We start from the raw sequence: 23,404 nt of genomic DNA, 5'->3' as shown, positions 1-23,404 counted from the left end.
CTCGTCAAATATTGACATAGATACGCTATCTCGTTCACATTTCTCTCCAAATTGAATAACTGTAAGTCGAAGCACACCAAATCGAAGCATGCTAGAAGTTGTATGCTTCACACGATTTCGTTTTTTGTTCATTTTGAGATGTTCTCATTGGTTAGTGGAGGATGCAATGATCCATTTATGAACCTTCGGCTAGGAATTCATGAAGATATATAACATTCTTTGTGTTTTTGGGTTAAGAACACGAAATAAATTTTCTTCTATATTGCTCTTTCACACATGACCGAAGTTAAAAAGTAAAATACTCCTCCTCAAATATGGAGAAACATATTGGGATTTATAGAGCCTTCCAAACATTTCAGCTATAAAAATTTATTTTCGATCAAATTAGAAATACAGTGAAATCGATTATACAATTTCATAAGTTATAATAGAACATATGAACATAAATCAATGACGAATTTAAATAAAATTATTTTCTAGAAAAACTCATTTCTTGCAATTTTCTTCTTTTTGTGATATGAGTTGCATACAAACCATAATCATTCCAATCGACGACAGTGTTTAAGCACTCAAAAAAGGCAAAAAATATAAATCAAAATTTTTATTGTGGTAGAATATAAAATGTGTTTTTCTACACTATTTTCAACTTTTTTTATCCCAGAAAATACACAAGAAAACATTTGTTATTTGTCTTTCAACTTTAAAGCGCATTCGACTTTCAAAAGCCAAAATTTGCGTGATTTGTTTGACAACTTTTGTCTAAAGCAATTTTTGTTATTTGTTTTAACAATTACCGATAATTAAAATCAAACAAAATAATAATAATAATAATAATAACCATAATAATAGTAATAATAAATACAAATAAGAAGTTATAAAAACAATTTACATATTCTCATATGATTTTTAAATTTTATTTATTGCACGTCATTAATTTAGAAGCCATACTTGGAACATAGACTCATAATTAGAAGCTCCAAAAAAGTGGATAAATAAATAAACTCTATAATTAATTTACCTAACTTTTAATTCCATAGTCACTCCATTAAAAATATGAAATTGCACTCTTCTTAATCATAAAATATTTTACTCTATAAAAACAATAGTTCATTGATATAATCATTATATATGTATTAATCATTCATAGACAATTCATAATCAAAGCTAAAAATTTTAGGTTTACTTCTAGAAATACATCTTATCCTCATTTAGTATTATTAATTTACTGGAGAGTGGTGAGTGGTTCAATTTATAATTCAGTTATAAATTAGTTGAGCTCAATACTCAGTTTCAAAATTAAATAATGAGATGAAAATTTTTCTCTACTTCATAATAAGGAATAGATTACATGTCTGTGAATTCATATTCCCACAATTCATTTCAAATATAAATCTAAAATGCAAGTATTGAAAATGCACAATTGCAAACTTTAAAAAAGTAAATCAAGAATCACATTGAAACAAACACGATTCTATAATCACATTATAATTAAGATTTGTCCGTATATGACCATATTTATGATTTAATTTGAATTTCATAGTAACAACAGAATTTAATATGAAATGTCTAATTAAATCGGTTCAAGTCAAACATCACGAGTAATAAATGTTGTTTTCATTAATAACATAAAATATTTTGGGGGGACACTATACCTAACAAAACATTAGTTTAGAAGGGATCTAACAAGAATTAACATGTTGTTATTAGAAATATTCGGTACCAAAATCCTTTATCCTTATTCAGCCAGTAAGCATGTCGATTGACTACCGATTTCCATCGTTTATTTTACTGTTCATTTTTTGTTATTTCAAGTGATAGAAAGAACTTAGCGCCTCTTTCTTTTGGTGTTTCATGTCATTCTACGAACAGAAGTCTGCAAATTTAAGACGAAAGCAACCGACTTACCAACCAACGCCCCAATTTCCCGATTCGGTGTGCTTTGTCCTAGGTTCTTCAATTCAGGAGAAATGAGAAGGAGACAGCGTATCAGAAGATTAAGAAGAATTGACTCGTCTGTTAATTTTTAATGGAGAGATGACAGGAGGGACCAAACTAAGGTTTATTTTATTCTATCCATGTGGACATTGGCCAAGATTTGCCCATGCATATATAGGACTCACTTTTTTTTTGAAATTATATGTGTGTCAAGATCTTATCCGTTGAAATGAAGTGAGAGTAGTGCTCACATAGGTAGGATCTCATAAACCACAAACTAGATAACAATACGAAACATTAGAGATCAATTGGGCGGTCCGAAAAGAAGATGAAAGATTTCGGGAAAAACAACAAATAAAAAAGACCTAAATGGATATTAACCATATGATCAAACATAGAACATATCACGTGAATAATTGTCCTTGATAGCTGCCTGTCAACTACTGATTTATACATTGATTCGTAAAATTATCTCACATGAATTTTTATGTTGATATTAGTGTTTTTTTCTATTTGATAACATAAATCTTGTTATATGATGTATTAAACACGGGAATATTCTGAGCACCATGTTAGCGCTCCTTCAACTCTATGTATGTCGAAAAAATGACTTAAATTGCAATAAAACAAATATACATATGAATAACTAAAAGTACAATTTTCCCTAAATATTTTACAATAGGTACGATAATAAATATAATTAGGCTCAGCTATAAGATCGAACTAACCAAATTATAGCAACTTATTATATAAATGTTAGACAAAATATCAACTTTATTCATGAATTTATTAGTCCTGTAACAGTTTTTTTTAATCAATATTAGTTTTTTTTTTCCAAAATCATGTAATTAAATTAACAATATTATTGTTAAATTTTGTAAGCACATGGTTAAAAAAAATCTCGAGATATACACATGTGTTTGGCATCGTAATTATAAATTTTAATAATGATATTAGCAATATAGTTCCACAATTTTGACGAAAAAATATTAAAATTGATATATAAAAATAGTTAAAAGACTATAATTAATTTAACGGAACATACAGAACTAAAAATATCACACGTCAATACATACAATACTAAAATTGATATTTTACCTAACTAATATAAATTATGGGAGTACTCACTCATCAAAAGTGGTTTTGAATATGCCTTTAGGGAAGGAGTTGGGTTATAATAAAGAGTGAGGTCCATCCCCCATTTATTTGGGTGATCATGCACTTCACGTCTCTATACATTTCCAGGGCCCTATTTTTTCATGTGTCTAACATTATTACTTTTTTCAGATAAGATAAATAATAGCACGAAGTACGTGGATAGTCAGTATATAATAAAAATTAAATTTTTGATTTTTTTAAAAATAATTTGAATCATTTTGTTATTTATTTGGATTGAATATTTTGTCATGTTAGGTGAATAAATTGTTTAAAAACTTATCTAACATACTTTCAAAATTGTTTCACAAATTAAAATTCAAACGGTTGATTTAATGTTATATAATAAATTATAGTGAGTATACTATATAAAGCGAAATGTAATGTAACAAATTATAAATATATATGTATATCCAAACACCACGTATAAAATATAATAACCTAAAAATCGATCAAATTATGAAGTTTATCAATGCATAAATTATAATTTACATAAGTGAAAGGACAAATAATTATCAATTTAAAACACTCGTAACTAACTTATAAACATATGTAATGAAATGCACATTTAAGTAAGATTATATGGTGAATATAAAATAAAATCAAATAAACTGATACAATAATTATTAAATATAAATTTTAAACTATCGGTATGATTTTCACCATAAAATTTGAAATATAACCAAAGAAATAGACTTTAATAAAAAAATTAAATTTGTTGAATTATTTAGTTTGATTTCAAAATAATTAAATAAATATATTAAATTATCATGCTTAAAGGTTCTAATGCTTTTACAAATGTTAATCACTAATCATTATAATTTATATTTATTATAAGATTATGTGATATTTTTTTATAATAGAAAATAATTTCCGAGTCTTTTAATTGCTCATCAATATCTTTTTTCATGCATTACATATTTAGGGTTTCGATTGTTAATTGATTTTACGAGCAGATGCATGTAACTATTTGGTTATACAATTTTAAAAAATAATCATGCATATAACATATACATTTGTTATAATTAATTTATTTTTTCAGATTTTCGTTTTTTTGACTTTTTACTCTCTTTTAAAATTTAATCAAAATTATATATACATTATAAAATTTTCACATCGATAGTTGTTATCTCACTTGAAAGAAAAAATAGACATGAATATATAAATTTTTTACAATAAAGTAATTTCATATACATTATTTAGGGAATAATTCTTTAAAAAGTATATAATTTATATTTTTTATCAAGTTTTCAAATACGAATCATTGTTATATATGTATGTGTGTGTAGTGCTTATATATGTATGTACATAGGACATTTCAAATTATTTTTTTCCTATGTTCTATTTTTTAATATCAAATAATTTGTAGTATTGAATATTTGAAATAATTTACTTTTAAATTTTTAGAGTTGCATCATAATCGAATTATATGCAATATTTCTGTCATTTACTTGACTGTAGATTTTTTAATTTTCTTAAAATTTCATAAATAATTAAAAAACATATATAGAGTTAAAAATTATAAATCAAAAAATCACATACTACCAAATTCTATGTATTGAATTTATAAGTTTGTTTGAGATATAATTTTTAAAAAAATTTCTATTATGATCTATTTTTTAAAATATAAAACAAAATAGTCACAGTGATACGGTAAAAATAATTGTTTTACTTAATTTACAGCAATTATCTATTAGCTAACTAAATACCACATACAAATAAATGATTTATGGTAAATAATATATGATTAGGTCTTTTGTGAGACGGTTTCACGAATATTTATCTGTGAGACGGATCAACCCTATCAATATTCACAATAAAAGTAATATTTTTAGCATAAAAAGTAATATTTTTCATGGATGACTCAAATAAGATATATGTCTTACAAAATACGATTCGTGATACCGTCTCACACAAGTTTTTGCCATAATAGATATGTAACAATAATAATTGGTTTAATTATATTCTTTATAATATATCAACTGACTACTACAATCAATTACTTACATATTCGTAAGTTACTTTAAACCATAAACGTGATTGAAAAACAGAAAACATAAATAAGAACTACCGACACTATTTTAATTATTTCCATTAAAGTAATTATAGAACAAAAAAAAATGCACAGTGCTGCGTCCTCTGCTAGGCGACATCCGGTCGGAGCAATCTTGATTGCACCTATTACAGAGTGCCGAATCATTTTTTACAACACTTTTATTCCATTAAACCGAATTAAATTACATTATATTAAGTGGAAGAATCCTGGATTGGATACAAGTTTTAATACACCGGGAAATATCAAATATGGGTGTCGATTTGTTTCCAGTTGAACATTTTCCATACATATTAGTACTAAGAATCAATACAGTACTATGTGATTGTATCAGAGTATTCGGTTCAATATTTTTAGATTATGTCAACATAAGATGGCTGGATGAAGAGGGCCAACCGCTTATGTAAGTATATCACGTTGTATTCTTTATTATATTCTTGAATCTTGTTTGTTTGATTCGACGATTTTATTACATGGGATGTGTTTCATCGTCCTGAATGATCGTGAAGCATAAAAATTGCGGAAAATGTAATTAACCTGGCCACGTTAATGATCGGCAACTGAGTTTTAATTAACTGATTAAGATATATATACAACATGATATATTTCACCTGCGGGGACGGCAATGGGTAAAAGTATTTTATTCATTTAATAGATAGATAGAAGTCTGCGTCACGGCCGCCGTAGATCGAGTTCACTTCACCTTGGAGCAATCAATAGAAGGGCTGATCTTATAGGGAATGCTCACGTGGCACAGGCCAGGGAGTGAGGCGGCCTTGCTGATATATGTAGCGTAGTTCTGTGCAAGACCTTTGAGGCAGGTGCACACGCTCTGCCGGTCAGGTGTGGTCTTTGCGGCGGAGTATAGGCCTTGAACCCCGCTGCAGCAGCTGCCCAGAGGACCCGTGTTCATGACATAGGGGATACACGGATTCAAGTATGAAATCACCGTGCCGCACCCGAGCTGAGCCTCTCCACCGGGAGCCATGGCCAAGAGTACCAACATTGACAGAAGGAACATAACCTTCATTGCAGCTACCATTTCGGGTTTTGGGAAGTAATATTATGTAATTTAGTGTGTGTGGAGATGCTGGTCCGATGTGGTGCTTTTATAGAGAGGATCTAATAAATAAATAAATAAATACATACATACATACATACATACATACACACACACACACACACACACACAAACACACACCACTGGCTCGTTAGTTATGGATTAATAATTTAATTAATTACGAGGAAATATTGCTTGTGCAGTTGGTCGTTGGAGTTGGATTAAATGCCTTGGCAGCTCCAATTTCAGAGTCTTTAACAAATTGTGTGAAAAGTTACTTCAACCATTTGTAGCACTTAATGAATTACAGTAAGTATGAAATCATATTCAGACCGGTCCCAACGATTTTCTTTCTGATCTAGCTATAACTCGTTAAATCTAAAACTGGTTTGATCTTAAACATGGAAACGTATTGCTATGATTTCTTTACTTTAGTGTCAATGGCCATTTTAATCTTCTATAAGGATGACAATGAACATGATTTAAAGTCAACTCGAAGCTGGATTAGTCTACAAGCGAGTCTGAAATATGTCTTGAAATTAGAAATGTCAAATTGGGTTAGCGGGACAAGTCGACCTACAACCCACCGCAACCAGCCATTAGGTGGGGTGGCCAGTCTTTTTGTCGGGTTGGGAAAACACAGATCCAACCTATCTATTTTAGGTAGTGGAGAAGGGTCAACCCAATTTTACGTGTAATTTGGCAGACTAGGGACGCACGACTAGGCGGGGCGAGGAAGGTCAGCCTGGTATATTGGTATGTTAAGAAGTTGTCAACCCAATCCTCATACTTCATATGACGAGGCGGGTCAACCCGACGGACTTATCCCATTTTTGACATCTACACCTAGGTTTAGTACCCTCCACCTTGGATCCATCCTTGTATGATTATAAATTAAAATATTTTAACTTGTAATAATATTTTTTGTTTTTATATATTTTTATTATAAGGTTTTCACGTAATTTTGATGATTTACTATTTCTAAATTTTTTTATTGTATGATGACTTAAATTTAAAAATTATATCGAATTGAACCTATCATATTTTGGAAAAGAACGAGTCATGTCTCGAGTTTTGCCAAACCTGCTCCTAATTAATCCTATCCTATTTGATCAGGTATTTTGATAGACTTGTCGATTTATATTAATTTTTAGAGTATGTTTCTTGTGAAACGGTCTCACGAATCTTTATCTATAAGACGGGTCAACCCTACCAATATTCTCAATAAAAAGTAATATTCTTAGCATAAAAAATAATATTATTTCATAGATAACCGAAATAAGATACCCTCTCACAAAATATGACCCGTGAGATCGTCTGACTAATACTTTGTTTTGTATTGAAATAATTTGGTAAAGATGGACCACTGCAATTATATATTATATATTGCTTCACAATGAATGTGTTACTTTTCTCATTATGCCTCCCGCGATCATAGTTTTCACAGTGATATATTTTGCAATTTCAGATTATATAAGTACATAGATATATGTATTTTTTTGAGTAAAAACACATGATATGTAATATATTTTACTATCACGATAGGGATTAGCCAAAAATTAGTACATTTACCGATATTGGTATCCGGCCCCGAATTTATTTTGAAAAATTAATTCCTCAATAAAGTGAGTAAAAATAATTATAAAAAAATACATATTTTAATATCATTACGTCGAAATTGTGAATTTTCTCTCCAAACCATAGACGCCATAATGAAAAAGTTCGTCCGAAATTAGCTTCGGGTCCGTTACTTATATTTTTCCATGCGAGATTATGTTCCATAATTTATGTAGTTCCAAAATCGTAATTATTTTAGAATGCAAAAACTTAAGATTTGCAAAATTTAAAGTAACAAGTACCCTTACCATAACCATAAGTTTCAAGAAGCATCTTTCTACGTTGCAATGGGACTGGAGCGCCTTACTCGAGTTCTACTTAGCCTAAGCTGAAAGAATAATAGAGCTAGGGAAATGTGCAAAGAATGTGTGTAAAGTTCAAAGATGAGTACATGGGAGAACTCTCGATGTGTTTGTATAAAATGATCAGTCAGTAAAATAAAAATATATTGATGAACCCAACATTTTTTTTAAATTAGATATCGATCATCTTATACAAAACAAAAACAGAGAATAGATCTCTCGGTATAACATAAACTCACCCAAAGACAATATCTACAATCTGCATAAGTCGTATAAACATATGGTGTCAACAAGCATAAGACAATTCAATCACTGAAAGGTGATATTCGTAATTGCACTTACTAAATCAGAACACGTGACATTGACTTTGAATCGTACAACTACCCAAGGAATACACACTGCAATATTTATTTGTTCATACTATTTATTTACTTGTATTTTTAGATACTTCTAGTTTAATATTTAGTTATTTAATATTAAGATGACAAATAAAAAATAAAATACAACTATTAGTCTCGAACAATATGTCATTGTTAATTTTCTTAACCAGATTTTTATGAGGTGCCTCCAAATTAATTAAAACTCAATAAATTTTATTGTGGTCCGTATATCATCCGAATTTTGTAATTGAGATCGATCGAGCTCAAAGGTCGATTAATTTATAACCGTGATTGGTAAGTAAGCTGGCTCTCAAGAATTGGCAGGTTCGATTTTATTTCAAATTTAAACTAAACGACAACTTGAACTATTGAATCTTACCTGGAAATAGTTTCTATATATATTTTGCTCCACCCGAAAATGGGATGAACTTACCCACAATATTGATAATCAAAAAGTGATTGAGTTAGATTGAAGGAGCTAGGCCCTTGTCATGTTTCCCTGCGGCTGATGCCTTCCCGTTTCAGGGGCACCCTCACAACACATCATCGATCCCTGCGGCTGCGGCTGAGGCTGAGGGTGAGGCTGGCACCTGGGACGAACTTTTCAAGTCCCATAATTCTTTATTAATCTCCTTATCATAGTAATGGATAATCTTCTTGATACCTACTTATATCCGAATTTTTTGCATGTTATATAGTACAAATCCCATTTGAATAAGAGATCTGCAGGCCACATTTTTTTATACACCAGAAGACATCAAGCTATCATCAGTTAAGAAAATTGTGGATCAGAAACCAGTCCCGTGTAACCAAGTAACCAACACGCTCGTACACACACAATCAACAAGGATCAATGTACTCTATATTTGCCACACATGCCAACTCAATCAGTAATTAAGTAACGAGTACTTCACTCTCACTACAATTTTCCCTTTCTCTACACCAAGCTTACCTCCTGTCACCATCCAGTGGCCCGGGCTATCTTCGGGCCCCTTTCTCATTTCAGACATGTCTATAAATTTTGCCAACTCGTTCCCCACATAGTTTTTCCCCGAACTTGAACCCGACTCATCCTGATTTTCCATACTACTATGTTTTATCGACTTATCGTTTGGAACATGATCCCATAAAGATCTCCTTACCGTGCATCCAGGAAGCCTCGAATACAAAAGCTTCATATGCAAGACGTTTCTTGACCCAAAATCCCACACACCTAGTTGAGCCCCAGTGACAATGAACACACCGGTGAGATCACTGATTAAGGTTTCTGGGTTCTCAATTGGTGCGGTGCTCACATGAGAGAATTTCTTCCACTTTACCGGCTCAAACCATCTGCTGTCTTGTTCCTCAGGCCCCTGCCATTTTGGAGCACCTATTGCTATGTGTGAGTCCCAGTATGGCAGGAGGATCTTTGGAAGAGACACAAGGTGTTGAAGATGGATACCAAGCCGGTTCTGCTTCGATCCTTCAAGGCACAATCGCATTCCAGTTACGGGTTTCCGACCGACTGATACCTGCATAATTCATATCAAGACAAGTCACAAGTTTATCTGTATGCAATATACCAAAAAAAGGAAAAGAATTCCATACTTTATAGACGAACTTGCATGCAATGAATGGCATGCAAAAGATGCACTAATTCTTAAACCTCGATTTACTTGTACAACTTTTTCATGCCTTTCCATTTATTGTGATTTTGGAAACTTTGAAACCTTTGAGCATGCAGTTTATATTAGCATTCATCAAATGATTTCATGTCAGGACGGCTGATGTAGGATATTCTATTGCCAGTTCCAGTTTCAATTAGCAATCCTTAGATAAAAAATAAATGAATCAATAAACTCACACATACTTGCTCTTGGCTGACATATAGCTTTTGTCCCATCATGCTAAATTGTAAGGATGGGCAAACAGGTTCCTTTCTTGGTTGCCCAGGAAAAAGATTCTGTACGGGGGCCCATACTCGAGGGACCTGAAACTCCAGAAAATATCTTAGCTCTTCAATCTGAGGCTTATCTGCAAAAGACATTAATTATGAAATTTCAGGCAAAACGTTCCAATCAACACTGTTGAGTCACTGTAAATTCTTATTGGCAGGAGATAATCCAGAAGACAAAGACGGAAATTCTTACATTCAAGGTAGAGAGCGATGGCACGAGACAAATGTTCCTTTCCTCTAACTCCATCAAGAAGTTCCGTTATTGGAAAGAATGACATTTCAATGACATCTGGACAAGATGGGACTGTTCTTGCCCATTGGGTGTGGCTTTGCTCCAGATCATCCCCTCCTCTTCTTCTGAATATGACAGTAACATCCTGCATGAGATACAAAAAATTCTTTAGGTGTGATTCCAGATTAAGTATCGCTTCAATTTCGACAAGTATTCCACTTGGAAGAGCGAATAAAATTATTGACACCATTTATTGCTAGTACCACAAATTGGTACCTAATTACATATTACACCAACAACAATTTTCAATTAGCAAAAGTGAAGTTTGGGTTTCAGGGAAATTAAAAAAGGATTGTAAACCTACTCGAGAAGCAATCTATCATAAGGCCACAATTTGCATCATCATCATCCAAATGTGATTCCCCACAACAATTACTCTATTTAATTGATAATGATGAAGGCTTTTGAACATAATGCTTGTTTATAGACCCAACACTTTGAAGCACGTAATCTCTTCCAAATAATGTTCAAAACTAAAATCAATCCTTCAATCTATTAGCATTTGTCACAGATATCAAATTGGCAATGCATAGCAAATTAGAGTGATGATCGATATCAGCTGAACAGGTAGGGGAATTGCTTTATATATTAGTGCTTAACACATTTTTTTTTATCAAAAATTCCTCCTCAAGTATGGGTCAGCCACAATCATCATGATTAGAAAGATTTGGCATACTGGGAGCATAGTAACAAAAGACATTTTAGTGGACAAAGCGATTATTAGAAGATTTGCACAATTGAACCGGAAAAATCAACCTTACCAGAAACTTATATTAAATTTTTCCTTTAATAATAATGTGATCCAAGGATGCAAAAAACCATGTGTCAAAGAATGCAAGAATGTTACAATTCTTACAAAACACTTTTTATTCATTTTAGTGGGATTGACAAATGTTCCAAGGTAGACTTATTTTTATAGTAAGCAAATAAATTTCATTCTTTCAGTTCAAGACCAATATATCTTCATTCCAGTCACACAGCATGAGCACATCAACAAGGCAAGTTTCCAAGTTCTCCGTGATTCATTTCTTGGATCACTAGTTGGTGTGCTATACAATGGTCAAATTCCACACACTTACATAAGAGTGAGAGTAAGTGCAAAAACACAATGAGCAATTATCTTTCTGTTTCATGTTGACAATAGTAAGGTTGCATACCTCTTTACTGCTACGCGAGAGATAAGCTGCACTAGCTGGCTGTGGGTAAATCCCTTGGCTGTTGAACAAAGAAGGATCGGTACCCTGAATTATTCAAACAGGTAAGAAAATGTGAGAGAAATGAAGTGGAACTAGACAGATGAAAAAATTATGTACCAAAAATCGAGAAACGTAAAACAAGAAATACAGTGGAACTAGCCTTATCCTTGAAATTTAATAGACCTGAACTTGCAAGGCCTTCTGTGCTTGAAAACCTTTGGTTTCCAATATCTTGAACATAATTCTTGATTTCCATCATAGAAAGAGGTGATGATAGGTGCTGTTTGACATAGATCACATCTTTACCGCCAATAGTTACGGACGTAATAACATGTGTGCCAAAATTTTCGATGAAGCTGTCCGAAGTTACCACAATACAACAATTAAGTGCCGTATACCTTGCAAAAAGATGTATGCATATACAATTATGAAAAATTGTCCACCAGTCTGTACCTCGCTAAAGCAGGTGGGTCCCATGATGTTGGGACCGCTCTTTTAACATTTTCATTCAAAACCATGGGTGATTTAACAAGCTGAATTTTAGCCAGTGGGATAAAATATCCATCCATGCAAAGAGATTTTGTCGCAGCAGCATCCACATGCTTAGAACCAGTAAAGCTGAATGCAGCATTGAAACTACCAAGTGGGGTATATCCAGAGAGATCAGCCATTTTGTTAAAGTATTCTACCATCTGCATTCACGTTTCACTTAGTAAGACGCTACATTCGGCTCATATTAACTTCTAATTGGTGGTCAAAAAGCATCAAAAGTTGATGAATAATCATACATTCACCATCAATTGTTACTATAGGATTCATTGGTATCCTAGTCAATGCCAATCATCACAGTATTCGTCAGATGAAGAGGTACAAGCATGAGACCAAAGGAAGTGTAGAAAAAGGATTATGCAACCGGTATTTGTATGATCTAAATGGACCAAAATGACAGAGAAAACGAGAAGAGTCCCCTCATCAAGTACTGGTGCACAAACAATGAAATTCCTTCAGTACATGAGGACAAAACAAAGGCTTCAGTTTCCATCATTATCATGGTCCATCGAACAATTGTAGACATTGTCGTGGAGGTTATTGTTCCAGTTCCGTAGACATTTGATAAAATGGTCGCGGTGATCGCGTGGATTTTTTTTAGAAAAAATTTAAACCTTTGGAAAATTTTGGAAATATATTTAATGAAGAAAATCAGAAATTTTGGGGGGGAAAAACAGTTCCTCAGGGGCTGCAAAGGCCGAAAAATTGGCGATATTCCATAAAAAACAGTGTTAAAGTGAGGTTAGCAACAATTCGAGAAATATAAGTCGGTCTATTGCCATATCGGACATATCTCCAATTCATTGTCAATTTTATTCTTTCAGAATTTTTCAGTTCTGGTCATCGGTAGAGGAACCTACTCCATAGATAAATGTGGGTAAGTTCTTCGTGTACCTATCTCCCATATTATTTTATAAGAACATTAACAAAACAAAAGTGACATCATATTCCGGATTAAGGCTTGTCTGGTTATGTTGATGAAAAAGAAGACGCGTAGAAAATGCAACTTTTCTGCTTATTATCCACTCCTAAATGGAAAAACATCATAACTATTTGAGCGTGTTTGCATCCGTTCCCTCTACAATCTTTACGACAGCTCTTATTTGTTATTATTATACGTTTAATTCCCAGATGGATTGCGATGTCAAAAAAACGATTTATATGATTTATATCTCTCAACTGTAGGAAAGCCTATTATCTCCTCCTGACTAGAACCAACATAAAATTTTCTACTCCTAATAAAATGTCAATTAAAACTTCAAGTATTAATGTCTAAAGTCTAAACTGTTCTGGCTTCAGTCCACTCCACTATTCGGTCCTTCATAAGAAAAATTATAATATTTGTCTTCTTCTCTATATCCATATGATTTTACCAATGATGTAGATTTTACCAATGAAAATCCTTGCAGCATGATTTAATCCAAAGGCATATGATGGCATAAAGAGAGCAATGGATTCAGTTACACTAGGAATAGGAGGGAGAGGGGTAACTGAGGGTATCGCCAATAAACTTCAGTTCAAAAATCTAAAATTTTCTTTGTCTTCAAACACCTTGGCTACAACTGTTCTTTTTCTCATCCTTTCAGGAATATTAGTGTGGAAACAGAAGGCATCATCCTGCTATCAGCCTATTAGGCTCTATTTCCATCCGAAATGAAAAGAGATGGCAGATTTCAAAAAAAAAAAAAAAAAAACGAAAATAGACACCCAAATATTACATTTTTCAACTGTTTACCTCAGTATAACTGCAAACACCAAAGCCATCACGGCCTCTTGGCTCCTGCGAGTTCTTGATATCCCTTGAAACATTTTGAACAACCAAGTCTTCGGTTAAGTATAGATTTCTTGTAAGCTCTTCATCAATTTCCACAATTTTTGACCCTACAATACCTTTACAATAAAGCAATCTCGTGTCATAGTTCACGTCAAACCCCCTTCCCAATGCCTGCACCGAATTTACAGCTGTGTGCAAAGCTGCCGCATTTTCCCCCATATCATCACTCCAGCCTCCCCACCCACCAACAAAAATAAACAAATACCAGAAATTCTCAGGACCTCAATAGTCCAATGAAAATCCAATAGATCCCACTTCGATTCAATAGCAAGAAAAACACTTCCAGCAATCAAGATTCAATCTTTGCAATCACGATAAAAGACCCGATTCAAGCTCAATCTCAATGCGCGGGGCTAGTAAATTTCTTGTTCAGACATACAGCAGAAAAACGTATAATTCGACCATGAACTAAATCTCGACTCCTGCAGATCGGATAATCATAAAGCTCGATCTAACTTCGAAGGAAAAACCAGTTCTCTCTCAGAAATTAACAATATCCCAAAAAAAAAAAAACCAAGTCTTTCGTGGTGACTAGTGACAAATTAACCAAGAAATATTCACTCCAAGAAAACGGAAAAAGCTTTGAGTTTGAGGTAAATTTTCTCACAGATCTTGAACCTTCTTATTTCAGAATTTTCATGTTTTTGTTGGGTCACTAATCTTGATGTATCTAACAGATTAACATTCATACATCGTGTGTATGGTTGTCTGACCACTGTGCGTTGAATGCGCTCTTTTATTCACGAATTTCATCAGGCAAAAGCCATTATGATCTGACCGTTGAATTGGATTCTTTACACTATATCCAACGTAAGGGTCAGGAAAAATGAGTTGACTTTGACTCAGATGGAGTGCAAGTTACCGACTTTGCGGGCATTTACTTTATATAAACATAGATTTAAAAAACCATCCGTTTCGTCGTTCATTATTAAATTGATTTACATAATACATTATAACCAGATTTAATACAGTTTCCTTTGGTTGTCCTTTGCCGTGGGAATATTCTTTTTCCCTATTTTAAATGTCATTTTGTGTCCACAAACTAATAAAAGAAATGAAGGCTAGGGATGCGGACAACTTGAATGGACGGTCATAATTTCGGAAAATTTTGAAAATACATCTAAGAAGGTTGCTTTTCTGAAGGAAAAAAAAGTTTGTGAAAATAATTTGGTTAACTATCAGTTAGATTCCTTACCCACTGTGATTTTTATTTTGGAATTTATGTCTCATAATGTAGTGAAAACACTGGAGAAACCTAACTAAAAACGCGCGCGCGCGCGCGCACGTGCGAGCGGATATTAAAACCAAAAAAATGCTACATTCACCTAATGTGAAAACATTTTATAGGAGTTCCGTATGATACACAGGCTCTAAACCCTGGATTGAGTAAACCAAACATGTTCTACTTTATTATCGCTGTCGATATTCTTTTCATTAATCTTCATCAGATGCGAATAAAATTTACCCTGCTACTGCGAACTTCTGGCCTTTTTCATAGCGAAAAGCTGGCGAATAAAAGAAAATTTCCCTTTTGCTGGGGGAGAAAACTCAATAATGGCTCCATTGCTTGTAAATTCTGCCTCGGAGGAGTCGGATTCTGGCAAAGACGGAGAAGACGGTTCAAGGGTAAAGAGAAATTCATTGATCATCCGAATAATCTGGCTGAAGCTGGGTCGCACATTCGGATCCTCAACCCAGCATGAGTGGATTATGAAGGCAAGATCAGGTGGAGTGTCTTCTGGAAGAGTAGGTCGAGCTTGCTGCATTTTCAAATGAGAACCAAATGCTGATTAGTTAATACTTTTGAGTCATTTTTCTTATAAACGTTCAACACATTCGAGTCATATGAAAATAAGGCACCATTAATCACCATTACTACTTTCTTTCTCAGAAATCTTGGTATAATTTTAACAGTCTAGATAAGACTCGGACTTAAATAGGGTCCTACATAATAGAAGTATCCGTGTATGTCATGAATTATGCATCCCTACCAGCCAAAATAAATACTCCAAGTCCAAATCCAACTTTTAGATTGGTCTTATACCACCATGTCTTTCAAATTATCTTACAATAATAAAATCCCAAAGTATTCATCAATTTTTCAAGTCTCAAAATTTTACTTTAAGTTGCCACAACCCAATTATCTCCATGTAAATAATGGCATGTAGTCAGGAATAAATTATAAATAAAAATGATTTTGTTTCATAACTTTGAAAAGTTTAGCTCATTTCTGCACCTTAAAAGCAGCTGCATATGCGGCCTGCAAATTTGACATCCCCTCAAATGGCATGCGATTTGTCAGCAATTCCCAAAGAACAATGCCAAAACTGTAAACATCAACTTTGTTATTGTAGTGCTTCTTTTCCCCTTGTCGAAGTGTCACAGTACTGTACAACTGGAGAGTTCGGTAAAAGTAATCAGTGGGCAAATCTTATAAGCAGGTTTTGGCTTAGCTATATGAAGATTTGAAAATATAAGAAGAATTGCTTAAATTTATGACGGAATATAATTCTATTTTGGAAATTGTTGTTTTTGTCATTTAAAAATAACTTGGACTTAATATTGCAAAGATTTACAAAATAAAGAAACATAAATAGAGAATGAAGAAACTTTAGAGAAAAAAAGAATTGTGAATGTGTCATAAAATTTTATCATGATAGGTAAAATAAAAATTGCATACCTCAGGTGCCATCCAGCGGTATGTTCCAGTTTCCGCAGTCATCATTTCAGTAAGAGACTCTTCTCTTGCAAGACCAAAATCAGCAAGCTTCACAGATTTTTGATTCTCCGTGAGCAGCAAATTGTCTGTGCCATTGGAAAAAGGGTGGAGAGCAATAGTCACGAACTTGTGACAAAAAATCGAATTTTGATTGATATTAAATAAGAAGATTAAAATTCCCAAACACTTCGCCACTGATGTTCAGAAAGCCACAAGATACCAGGTTTTAAATCTCTATGAATAATGCCATTTGCATGTAAACAATCCATGGCTTGAGCAATATCAAGAGCAAAACTTAATGCAACATGCAGGTCCAACTGGTTAGGACGTATGCTGCTTAGATACTTGCGAAGAGACATTTCAGGTAACAACTCTGTTACTATCACCATAATAGGATCTTTACACGCTCCAATAAACTGCAAGAACAAAATCATAATTAGAAGATGGAAAAGCAAAAGATTTTAATTTGCAGATCAATGTGAATAAGTCTGTGAAATCTGATTTTAAACTGATGTATCAGTGCCAAGGGAACGAATCACTCTGAAACAAAAAATGAATTTGAAAGAACAGTACCACAGTCGAAATAAAAAGCATATTTTTACCAACTACTCTCACCTTAACAAGATTCTCATGCTTTACTTTAGACATCATTGTGACTTCCCGAACAAAGCGATTCTCAAGGACAGCTCTCTCTTCCAAAGTATTGCCACAATTAAGAACTTTAATGGCAACAATTCGGTCACCATACCTGTGAAGGGATTGCACTATTATCCACTTAATTAACATTGGATTTATAATCGAACGAAACAACTGAAGAAAACATAAAACAAGAAAAGCATGCTGCAGCCAACCTGACCAGCTAATGAAATTTGCCATTCAAACGTGAACTGGGAACAGAACAACAAACTAAACTTTGTCCTATTACACTAACTAGTGGCAAGTATCCTCGTAAGGAAATTTAATATATTAGTCTTACAAAGCCACAATCTGATTCCTTTTGGAAAACTGAAGGGATTCAATTACACCTGAATCCTGATGCATTGACATGTGGCTAATGTGTGTGTGCACAATAAAATGCATACTAATTGGCCATCTGTTTCTTCATTTAATTTTTTGTGCTCTTTTGCATCACAACCGATTATTATACTTCATCTGATCCCTTTCCCAAAAAGAACAATACAGCATCACCACCACCAGATCTAATAGCACACACAATATGCCAGATTGATCATATGAATACGTAAAACACACATCATAAATATAGAAAGGTCGTGTTCCTCCGGAACAAACTATAACATCATCATCATAAATGGACACAATTGTATAATAAGTTCACATCGTTCTCAAAGGGCAAGAAAATAACAGAAAGATATAAAAATATTGTGAATGATGTTATGAACCATCAACACATGGACAGACCTACCTTCCTTTATAAACTTTTCCATGGGCCCCCTCACCAATTTTTGACCCAATAAACAGGGATTTAGCGTCAATTAGCACTCTTTCATCAATGGATAAATCCGTAGGGGCAACTGTTGATCCATTCTGTGATGAAATTCTTTCAACTGATCTCCGACCAGATTTCTCGACCTCCTCCTCTCTGTATCCCCCGTTCTTGACACCGCAGTTCATGTTAGCAATAGTCAACCTATCCCTGACCCCGAGTGATTCATCATGAACTCAGAGCTACAATTGTTTTACAGGAAAATTAATACTACCTTGAAATCTCAATTCGAGAAAATCCAAACAATGTTTCTTCCCACTTGTAAATACTATACAGACTACACTTCAAGAAGCACATAAATATCATCATAAAAAATACTGGTACACATCAATAACAACTGAATTAAAAGTTAACTCTTCTATACAACTTTTCTTTTTCGAAATACTCATTTATATTGATAACTGAAAATAACCCTCCGATGACCCAAAAAGATGTCATCGCCCCAGAAAACCATATCAATTCTGGGAAAAGTTAAGTTTGAACAGAAATTCGAAAAAAAAAATTGAACTTGGAGGTGAAGCTTTACTATAAACGAAATTATGATTTAGACCCAGAAAGCAAAAACGGAAGGAAGCCCTAAAATGAAGCAAAGGCCAAAAAAAGACTTACAGTGATGTGTACATACAAAGAAACGCAAGGAATACGAATATAGGATGAAGCAAACGATTGGAGTCCTTAAATTTTCAAAAAAAAACTCAAAGATATAATACGATATGATTCAGCATAAAAACCTCCCTAAATTTCTGATTTGGATTAAACTATTCGAGTGTTGATGTGGTGACGGAATGAGAAAACTGCTTGCAAGTCAGAGTGAGGTTTTGAATTCTAAAGCGTGGGGTGAATGCATTGAAAAGTGGTGTCGGCTTGGTAGCGTTATTTTCTGGAGTTGAGGTCGCTGCTTCGGAATTCATTCACATGTGTACAAATACATTTTATACCTACTAATATTATTTTCTTATTATACTTGAAAACATGTATCATCTATCGTGAATATTTATATAAGTATCGATCGATAATATCGATCGAAGTGTTATTCATCTATTGTATGTGCAGGACATCACGGTCATCTCAGCGGTGCGATATCGATAATGACGTCAGAACCATCATATTTTCTAATATTTAGATAAATTTTATTTTGTTAATCTTTGCTTTATTTCTTTTCATTTTTTTAAAGGTGTTGTTTTCTTTTTTGGAATAAATTGTGTAGATGTAATAATTCCATTTTAATGCAATTCTTTTTTAAAACTAAAAAAATTGGGTAATTATTTGGATGATTAATTTGTTTTGTTATTAATTGCGTTAATTATTTAGTATTTATTATACATAAACAGTAATAAAATATAAAGGCAGCATAAAACAACACTTCTTAATGTCAAAGTGGGGGAGATGCCATTTCTCTGTTGGAAAATAGTAACAGCGACTTGCTAACGGTCTAAATTGAAATAAAATATTATTATAAGATTATTATCAATATTCCTATTGTCATATTAGTTGAATTAAAATACACTTGTCACATTAGACAAAACTTTGGATAACTCAACTTATTTAGATTTATTATAAATTTCTATATAAAAAAAGCATATACTATATAATATATATATATATATATATATATATATATAATTTTGTGTGATAGTACTTCAACTTTATCGTCTAATGGACCTTGATGATTGATTTGGATAATAGATATGACATAATTGGCATATTCCCAAGTCCCCATTTATTGAACTTTGAAATGAATTATTTATTTAAAAAAAAATATTCATTCTATAATTTATTGTCACAAAAAAACGTGGATAATATCATATCATAAGAATTGATATACTAACAAATCATTATGCTTGACATGTTTATTTTAGAAAAGACTAATTTTCTTGTGAAACGGTCTCACGAAATTTTATCTGTGAGACGGGTCAATCCTACCGATATTTACAATAAAAAGTAATATTCTTAGCATAAAAAGTAAATTTTTTTTATGGATGACTCAAAATTAAATAAGAGATATGTCTCACAAAATAAGACTCGTAAGATCGTCTCACACAAGTTTTTGTCTTTTAAAAATTACTTAAACTCCTTTCGACGAGATTTTTCTCTTAAAAATATATTTTATATTTTTTCATACAAAAAAAAAAATCAGATGCCCCATTTTTTGACTAATTTTACTCTAATGTACCATCTACTTGTTCATTTATTTATTTATACAGCTAGTTCCATGAATAGCATGTAGTTATCTCGTAACAAAAAAAAAAAGATTTAAAATAAAAATAAAAATAATTAAGCAGAGAGAGAAATTCGGGCCAATATCCGAGACATCTTCATCTCTGGATCTGGTATGAAATACATGGCCCGTCAGAGAATGATACCCGGTTCTGATAAGTCGTCAGTTGGGCCCATTTGAGGAACAACCAACAGAGCAGCTCAGGTGAATAAGAGCACATGCAAGCCCAGTGTGTCTTGAGGAGCTCGGTTGGCCCATCTATAAACAAATATATTGCTTACCTTGCTTAAAACCTTTTTATCGGTATCCTCACATATTACATAGGGGTAAAAATATGTTGATCTTGATAATAAAGATATAAAAAAAACACCAATCCACTCTATCATGAACTTAGTTTAGTGATATCCAACTCAATATAAGTCACATAGCCAGCCCAAAAGATTTGGGTTCACCTTCCAAGTTTGAACTGAAAACCATAATGGGCTGAATTAGCAGACAAGTTTTGAAAAGACTAAAATTTTCTTTTACGCAGCAATGGAGCCATGGGAGATTCAAGTCTGCTAACGGAGAACTAATGTTCAAGCCATATCTTCACTCGAACAGACCCTCGTTTGCTATCCAACAAAAATGGTCATAAGACAATTTCCCTTGCCAATCAAATCATGCATGATTCTACTCATATTATCTTAATTGTCCAACATCTGTTGGATAAATAACCTGAGAGTTGTATATATGGGCTTGGACAATCCTCCCCCCTTGAGTTAGCTTTTGGGGTTGAGTTAGATCCAAATGTCAATCTTAACATGGTATCAGAGCTTGGGTTTCACCGTTATGTGTTGGACTGCCTATAATTATGCCACTCGTTCTGCCCATAATTGGGTCATTTGTAAACTTCACGCTCCAAATGTTCATTCTTGGACGTGAGAGGGGTGTGTTAGTCTCACATCGGTTGGATAAATAACATGTGAGTTGTATATATGGGCTTGGATAATCCTCCCATTTTGAGCTAGCTTTTGGGGTTGAATTAGTTCCAAATTCCAATCTTAACATTATCAGTGTTTTAAAGTTAATTTTTTTGCCTATATTCTTGAGTTTGATCCCTATTTAAAAACTTGTGCTCGAGGTTGTATGTTCTTGTCATGATTGGAAATCTAAGCAAAGAAATATTCTTGCGTGGTGTTAATAAAATGGCCTGACTGGAGCTTAAAAAGAATGTGATCTCAAGCTCACTTCAGTGCGTTCAAAGTCAAAATATGAATCACTTTTTGAATAATTATATATACTTTTAAATATATAAAAACACTAATTGACTAAAATTCGATTAAACATAATATGAAAAGCTTTTATCATTTTTTTTATGAAATGGATGTTAGTTGTTCCACATCGGTTGGATAAAATACCTGAAAGTTGTATATATGGTCTTGGACAATTCTCCCTCCTGGAGCTAGCTTTTGGGGTTGAGTTAGGTCCAAGTTTCAATATTAGAGCTCATGTTCCACCGTTATGTGTTGGACTACCAATAATTGAGTCACTTGTTCTACCCATAATTGGATCATTTGTAAACTTCACGCTCCAGATGTTCATTCCTGAGCGTGAAGAGGGTTTGTTAGTTGTCCCACATCGGTTGGATAAAATACCCGAGAGTTGTATATATGATCTTGGACAATCCACTCCCCTTGAGCTAGCTTTTAGGGTTGAGTTATGTCCAAGTTCTAATCTTAACAATTGATTTATTAATTTGCACCCATAATTTCTTCAAATAGGATTAAGATTGAGAAAATTAAGGTTGAGAATTGAAAATGGGTTTACCCACTATCTTCCTATATCATTTATGCTTACATTGCAATCATGCTATTTATTGAATTTAATTTGAACCATATTAAATTCGCTTGACTATTTTCATTATTATAAAGGAATGGAGAATATAAGTTGTCTTCACATCGATACAAAAATAATTTAATATTTAAGTTGTAATGTTTCTATCAATACCCCACAAAAATCTAGTGACACAACCTATAAGATTTCCCTTTTATGCAATAACCGTTCACGACAAGTCGCACCCTTTGGTTTAATTCCACTTAGGAGGTCTGAGGAAAAATAATTCCAGGCTATTTTATTTTTTACTGTCGTAACCTTGACTACTTGAGCGTCGGATAAGTTTCGTAGGGATAAATCGACTTATCTGACAACTTGTTCGGGGTTTTTAGACCATGAACAAAAAAATTAGGTCACCATTCATACAGTGCAATGACATAATCCTGATGAGAATTTTATTAGTAAATTTCTTGTCTATGTTTGAACTTTTAAAGAAATTTAAGATAAATTAGATACGTGAATTGCTGAAATAATAAAGTTAAAGAAAGATTTGGACAAACAACAAAACAAAAGACATATGGAGAGGACATACAGTACTGTGTGCATTCGTGTGGCCTTCCCACGTACACGTGCGCTGATGATTATAACACTCCCAGTTCTACTGATACATGAGAATCTTTTAAGATAGCCGCCTACCCTATGTTAGGTGAAATTACTAAAATACTTTATTTATATATATAACTAAAATACTTTATTTTTACTAGTGCTTCCACGCACGCGTTGCGTGCTTGTATAAATTTTTTTATAATTCATTTGATTTATATTTAAATGAAGAT

At 33.1% G+C, this 23,404-nt stretch overlaps 2 protein-coding genes and 1 pseudogene across 4 annotated transcripts; all 3 read right to left on the bottom strand.

Annotated features, from left to right (window-relative positions):
* Window positions 1–5,837: 5,837 nt before the first annotated feature.
* Window positions 5,838–6,185, bottom strand: LOC142528542 (non-specific lipid-transfer protein 2 pseudogene; annotated as a pseudogene).
* A 2,627-nt stretch (window positions 6,186–8,812) lies between these two features.
* Window positions 8,813–15,108, bottom strand: LOC142529789 (MACPF domain-containing protein CAD1-like). Of its 2 annotated transcripts, none has more exons than XM_075635428.1 (7): window positions 14,214–15,108; window positions 12,383–12,621; window positions 12,098–12,285; window positions 11,891–11,976; window positions 10,635–10,818; window positions 10,355–10,518; window positions 8,813–10,016 (listed from the first exon to the last, which is right to left on the bottom strand). In XM_075635428.1, the coding sequence occupies exons 1-7, from the start codon at window positions 14,469–14,471 to the stop codon at window positions 9,390–9,392; spliced, it is 1,746 nt and encodes a 581-aa protein (XP_075491543.1). In that variant the 5' UTR covers window positions 14,472–15,108; the 3' UTR covers window positions 8,813–9,389. The 2 variants fall into 2 exon arrangements, with proteins under 2 accessions (XP_075491543.1, XP_075491542.1); XM_075635427.1 differs by having other exon boundaries at window positions 11,891–11,974; window positions 12,090–12,285; window positions 14,214–15,105.
* A 502-nt stretch (window positions 15,109–15,610) lies between these two features.
* Window positions 15,611–19,464, bottom strand: LOC142529790 (serine/threonine/tyrosine-protein kinase HT1). 2 transcript variants are annotated; one of them, XM_075635429.1, is made up of 7 exons: window positions 19,145–19,464; window positions 18,455–18,717; window positions 17,647–17,779; window positions 17,252–17,447; window positions 16,993–17,117; window positions 16,549–16,707; window positions 15,611–16,072 (listed from the first exon to the last, which is right to left on the bottom strand). In XM_075635429.1, the coding sequence occupies exons 2-7, from the start codon at window positions 18,661–18,663 to the stop codon at window positions 15,782–15,784; spliced, it is 1,113 nt and encodes a 370-aa protein (XP_075491544.1). In that variant the 5' UTR covers window positions 18,664–18,717; window positions 19,145–19,464; the 3' UTR covers window positions 15,611–15,781. The 2 variants fall into 2 exon arrangements, with proteins under 2 accessions (XP_075491544.1, XP_075491545.1); XM_075635430.1 differs by having other exon boundaries at window positions 19,267–19,464.
* Window positions 19,465–23,404: the final 3,940 nt, after the last annotated feature.

The sequence above is a fragment of the Primulina tabacum genome, chromosome 16 (genome assembly GCF_025594145.1).
Source record: "Primulina tabacum isolate GXHZ01 chromosome 16, ASM2559414v2, whole genome shotgun sequence".
NCBI lineage: Eukaryota > Viridiplantae > Streptophyta > Magnoliopsida > Lamiales > Gesneriaceae > Primulina > Primulina tabacum.
The sequence above is the reverse complement of the archived record's forward strand: the minus strand, read 5'-3'. Positions and strand labels throughout refer to the sequence as shown.

Coding starts and splice junctions, on each gene's coding strand:
- LOC142529789 (XM_075635427.1), bottom strand. CDS start 14,471: ATGGGGGAAAATGCGGCAGCTTTGCACACAGCTGTAAATTCGGTGCAG. Junction 12,286..12,382: donor GACCCACCTGCTTTAGCGAG/GTACAGACTGGT, acceptor AACTTCGGACAG/CTTCATCGAAAATTTTGGCA. Junction 10,819..11,890: donor TCTCGCGTAGCAGTAAAGAG/GTATGCAACCTT, acceptor TATCTCATGCAG/GATGTTACTGTCATATTCAG.
- LOC142529790 (XM_075635429.1), bottom strand. CDS start 18,663: ATGAACTGCGGTGTCAAGAACGGGGGATACAGAGAGGAGGAGGTCGAG. Junction 17,780..18,454: donor GGAAAAGTTTATAAAGGAAG/GTAGGTCTGTCC, acceptor ATCCCTTCACAG/GTATGGTGACCGAATTGTTG. Junction 17,448..17,646: donor AGCATGAGAATCTTGTTAAG/GTGAGAGTAGTT, acceptor TTGTTCTTGCAG/TTTATTGGAGCGTGTAAAGA.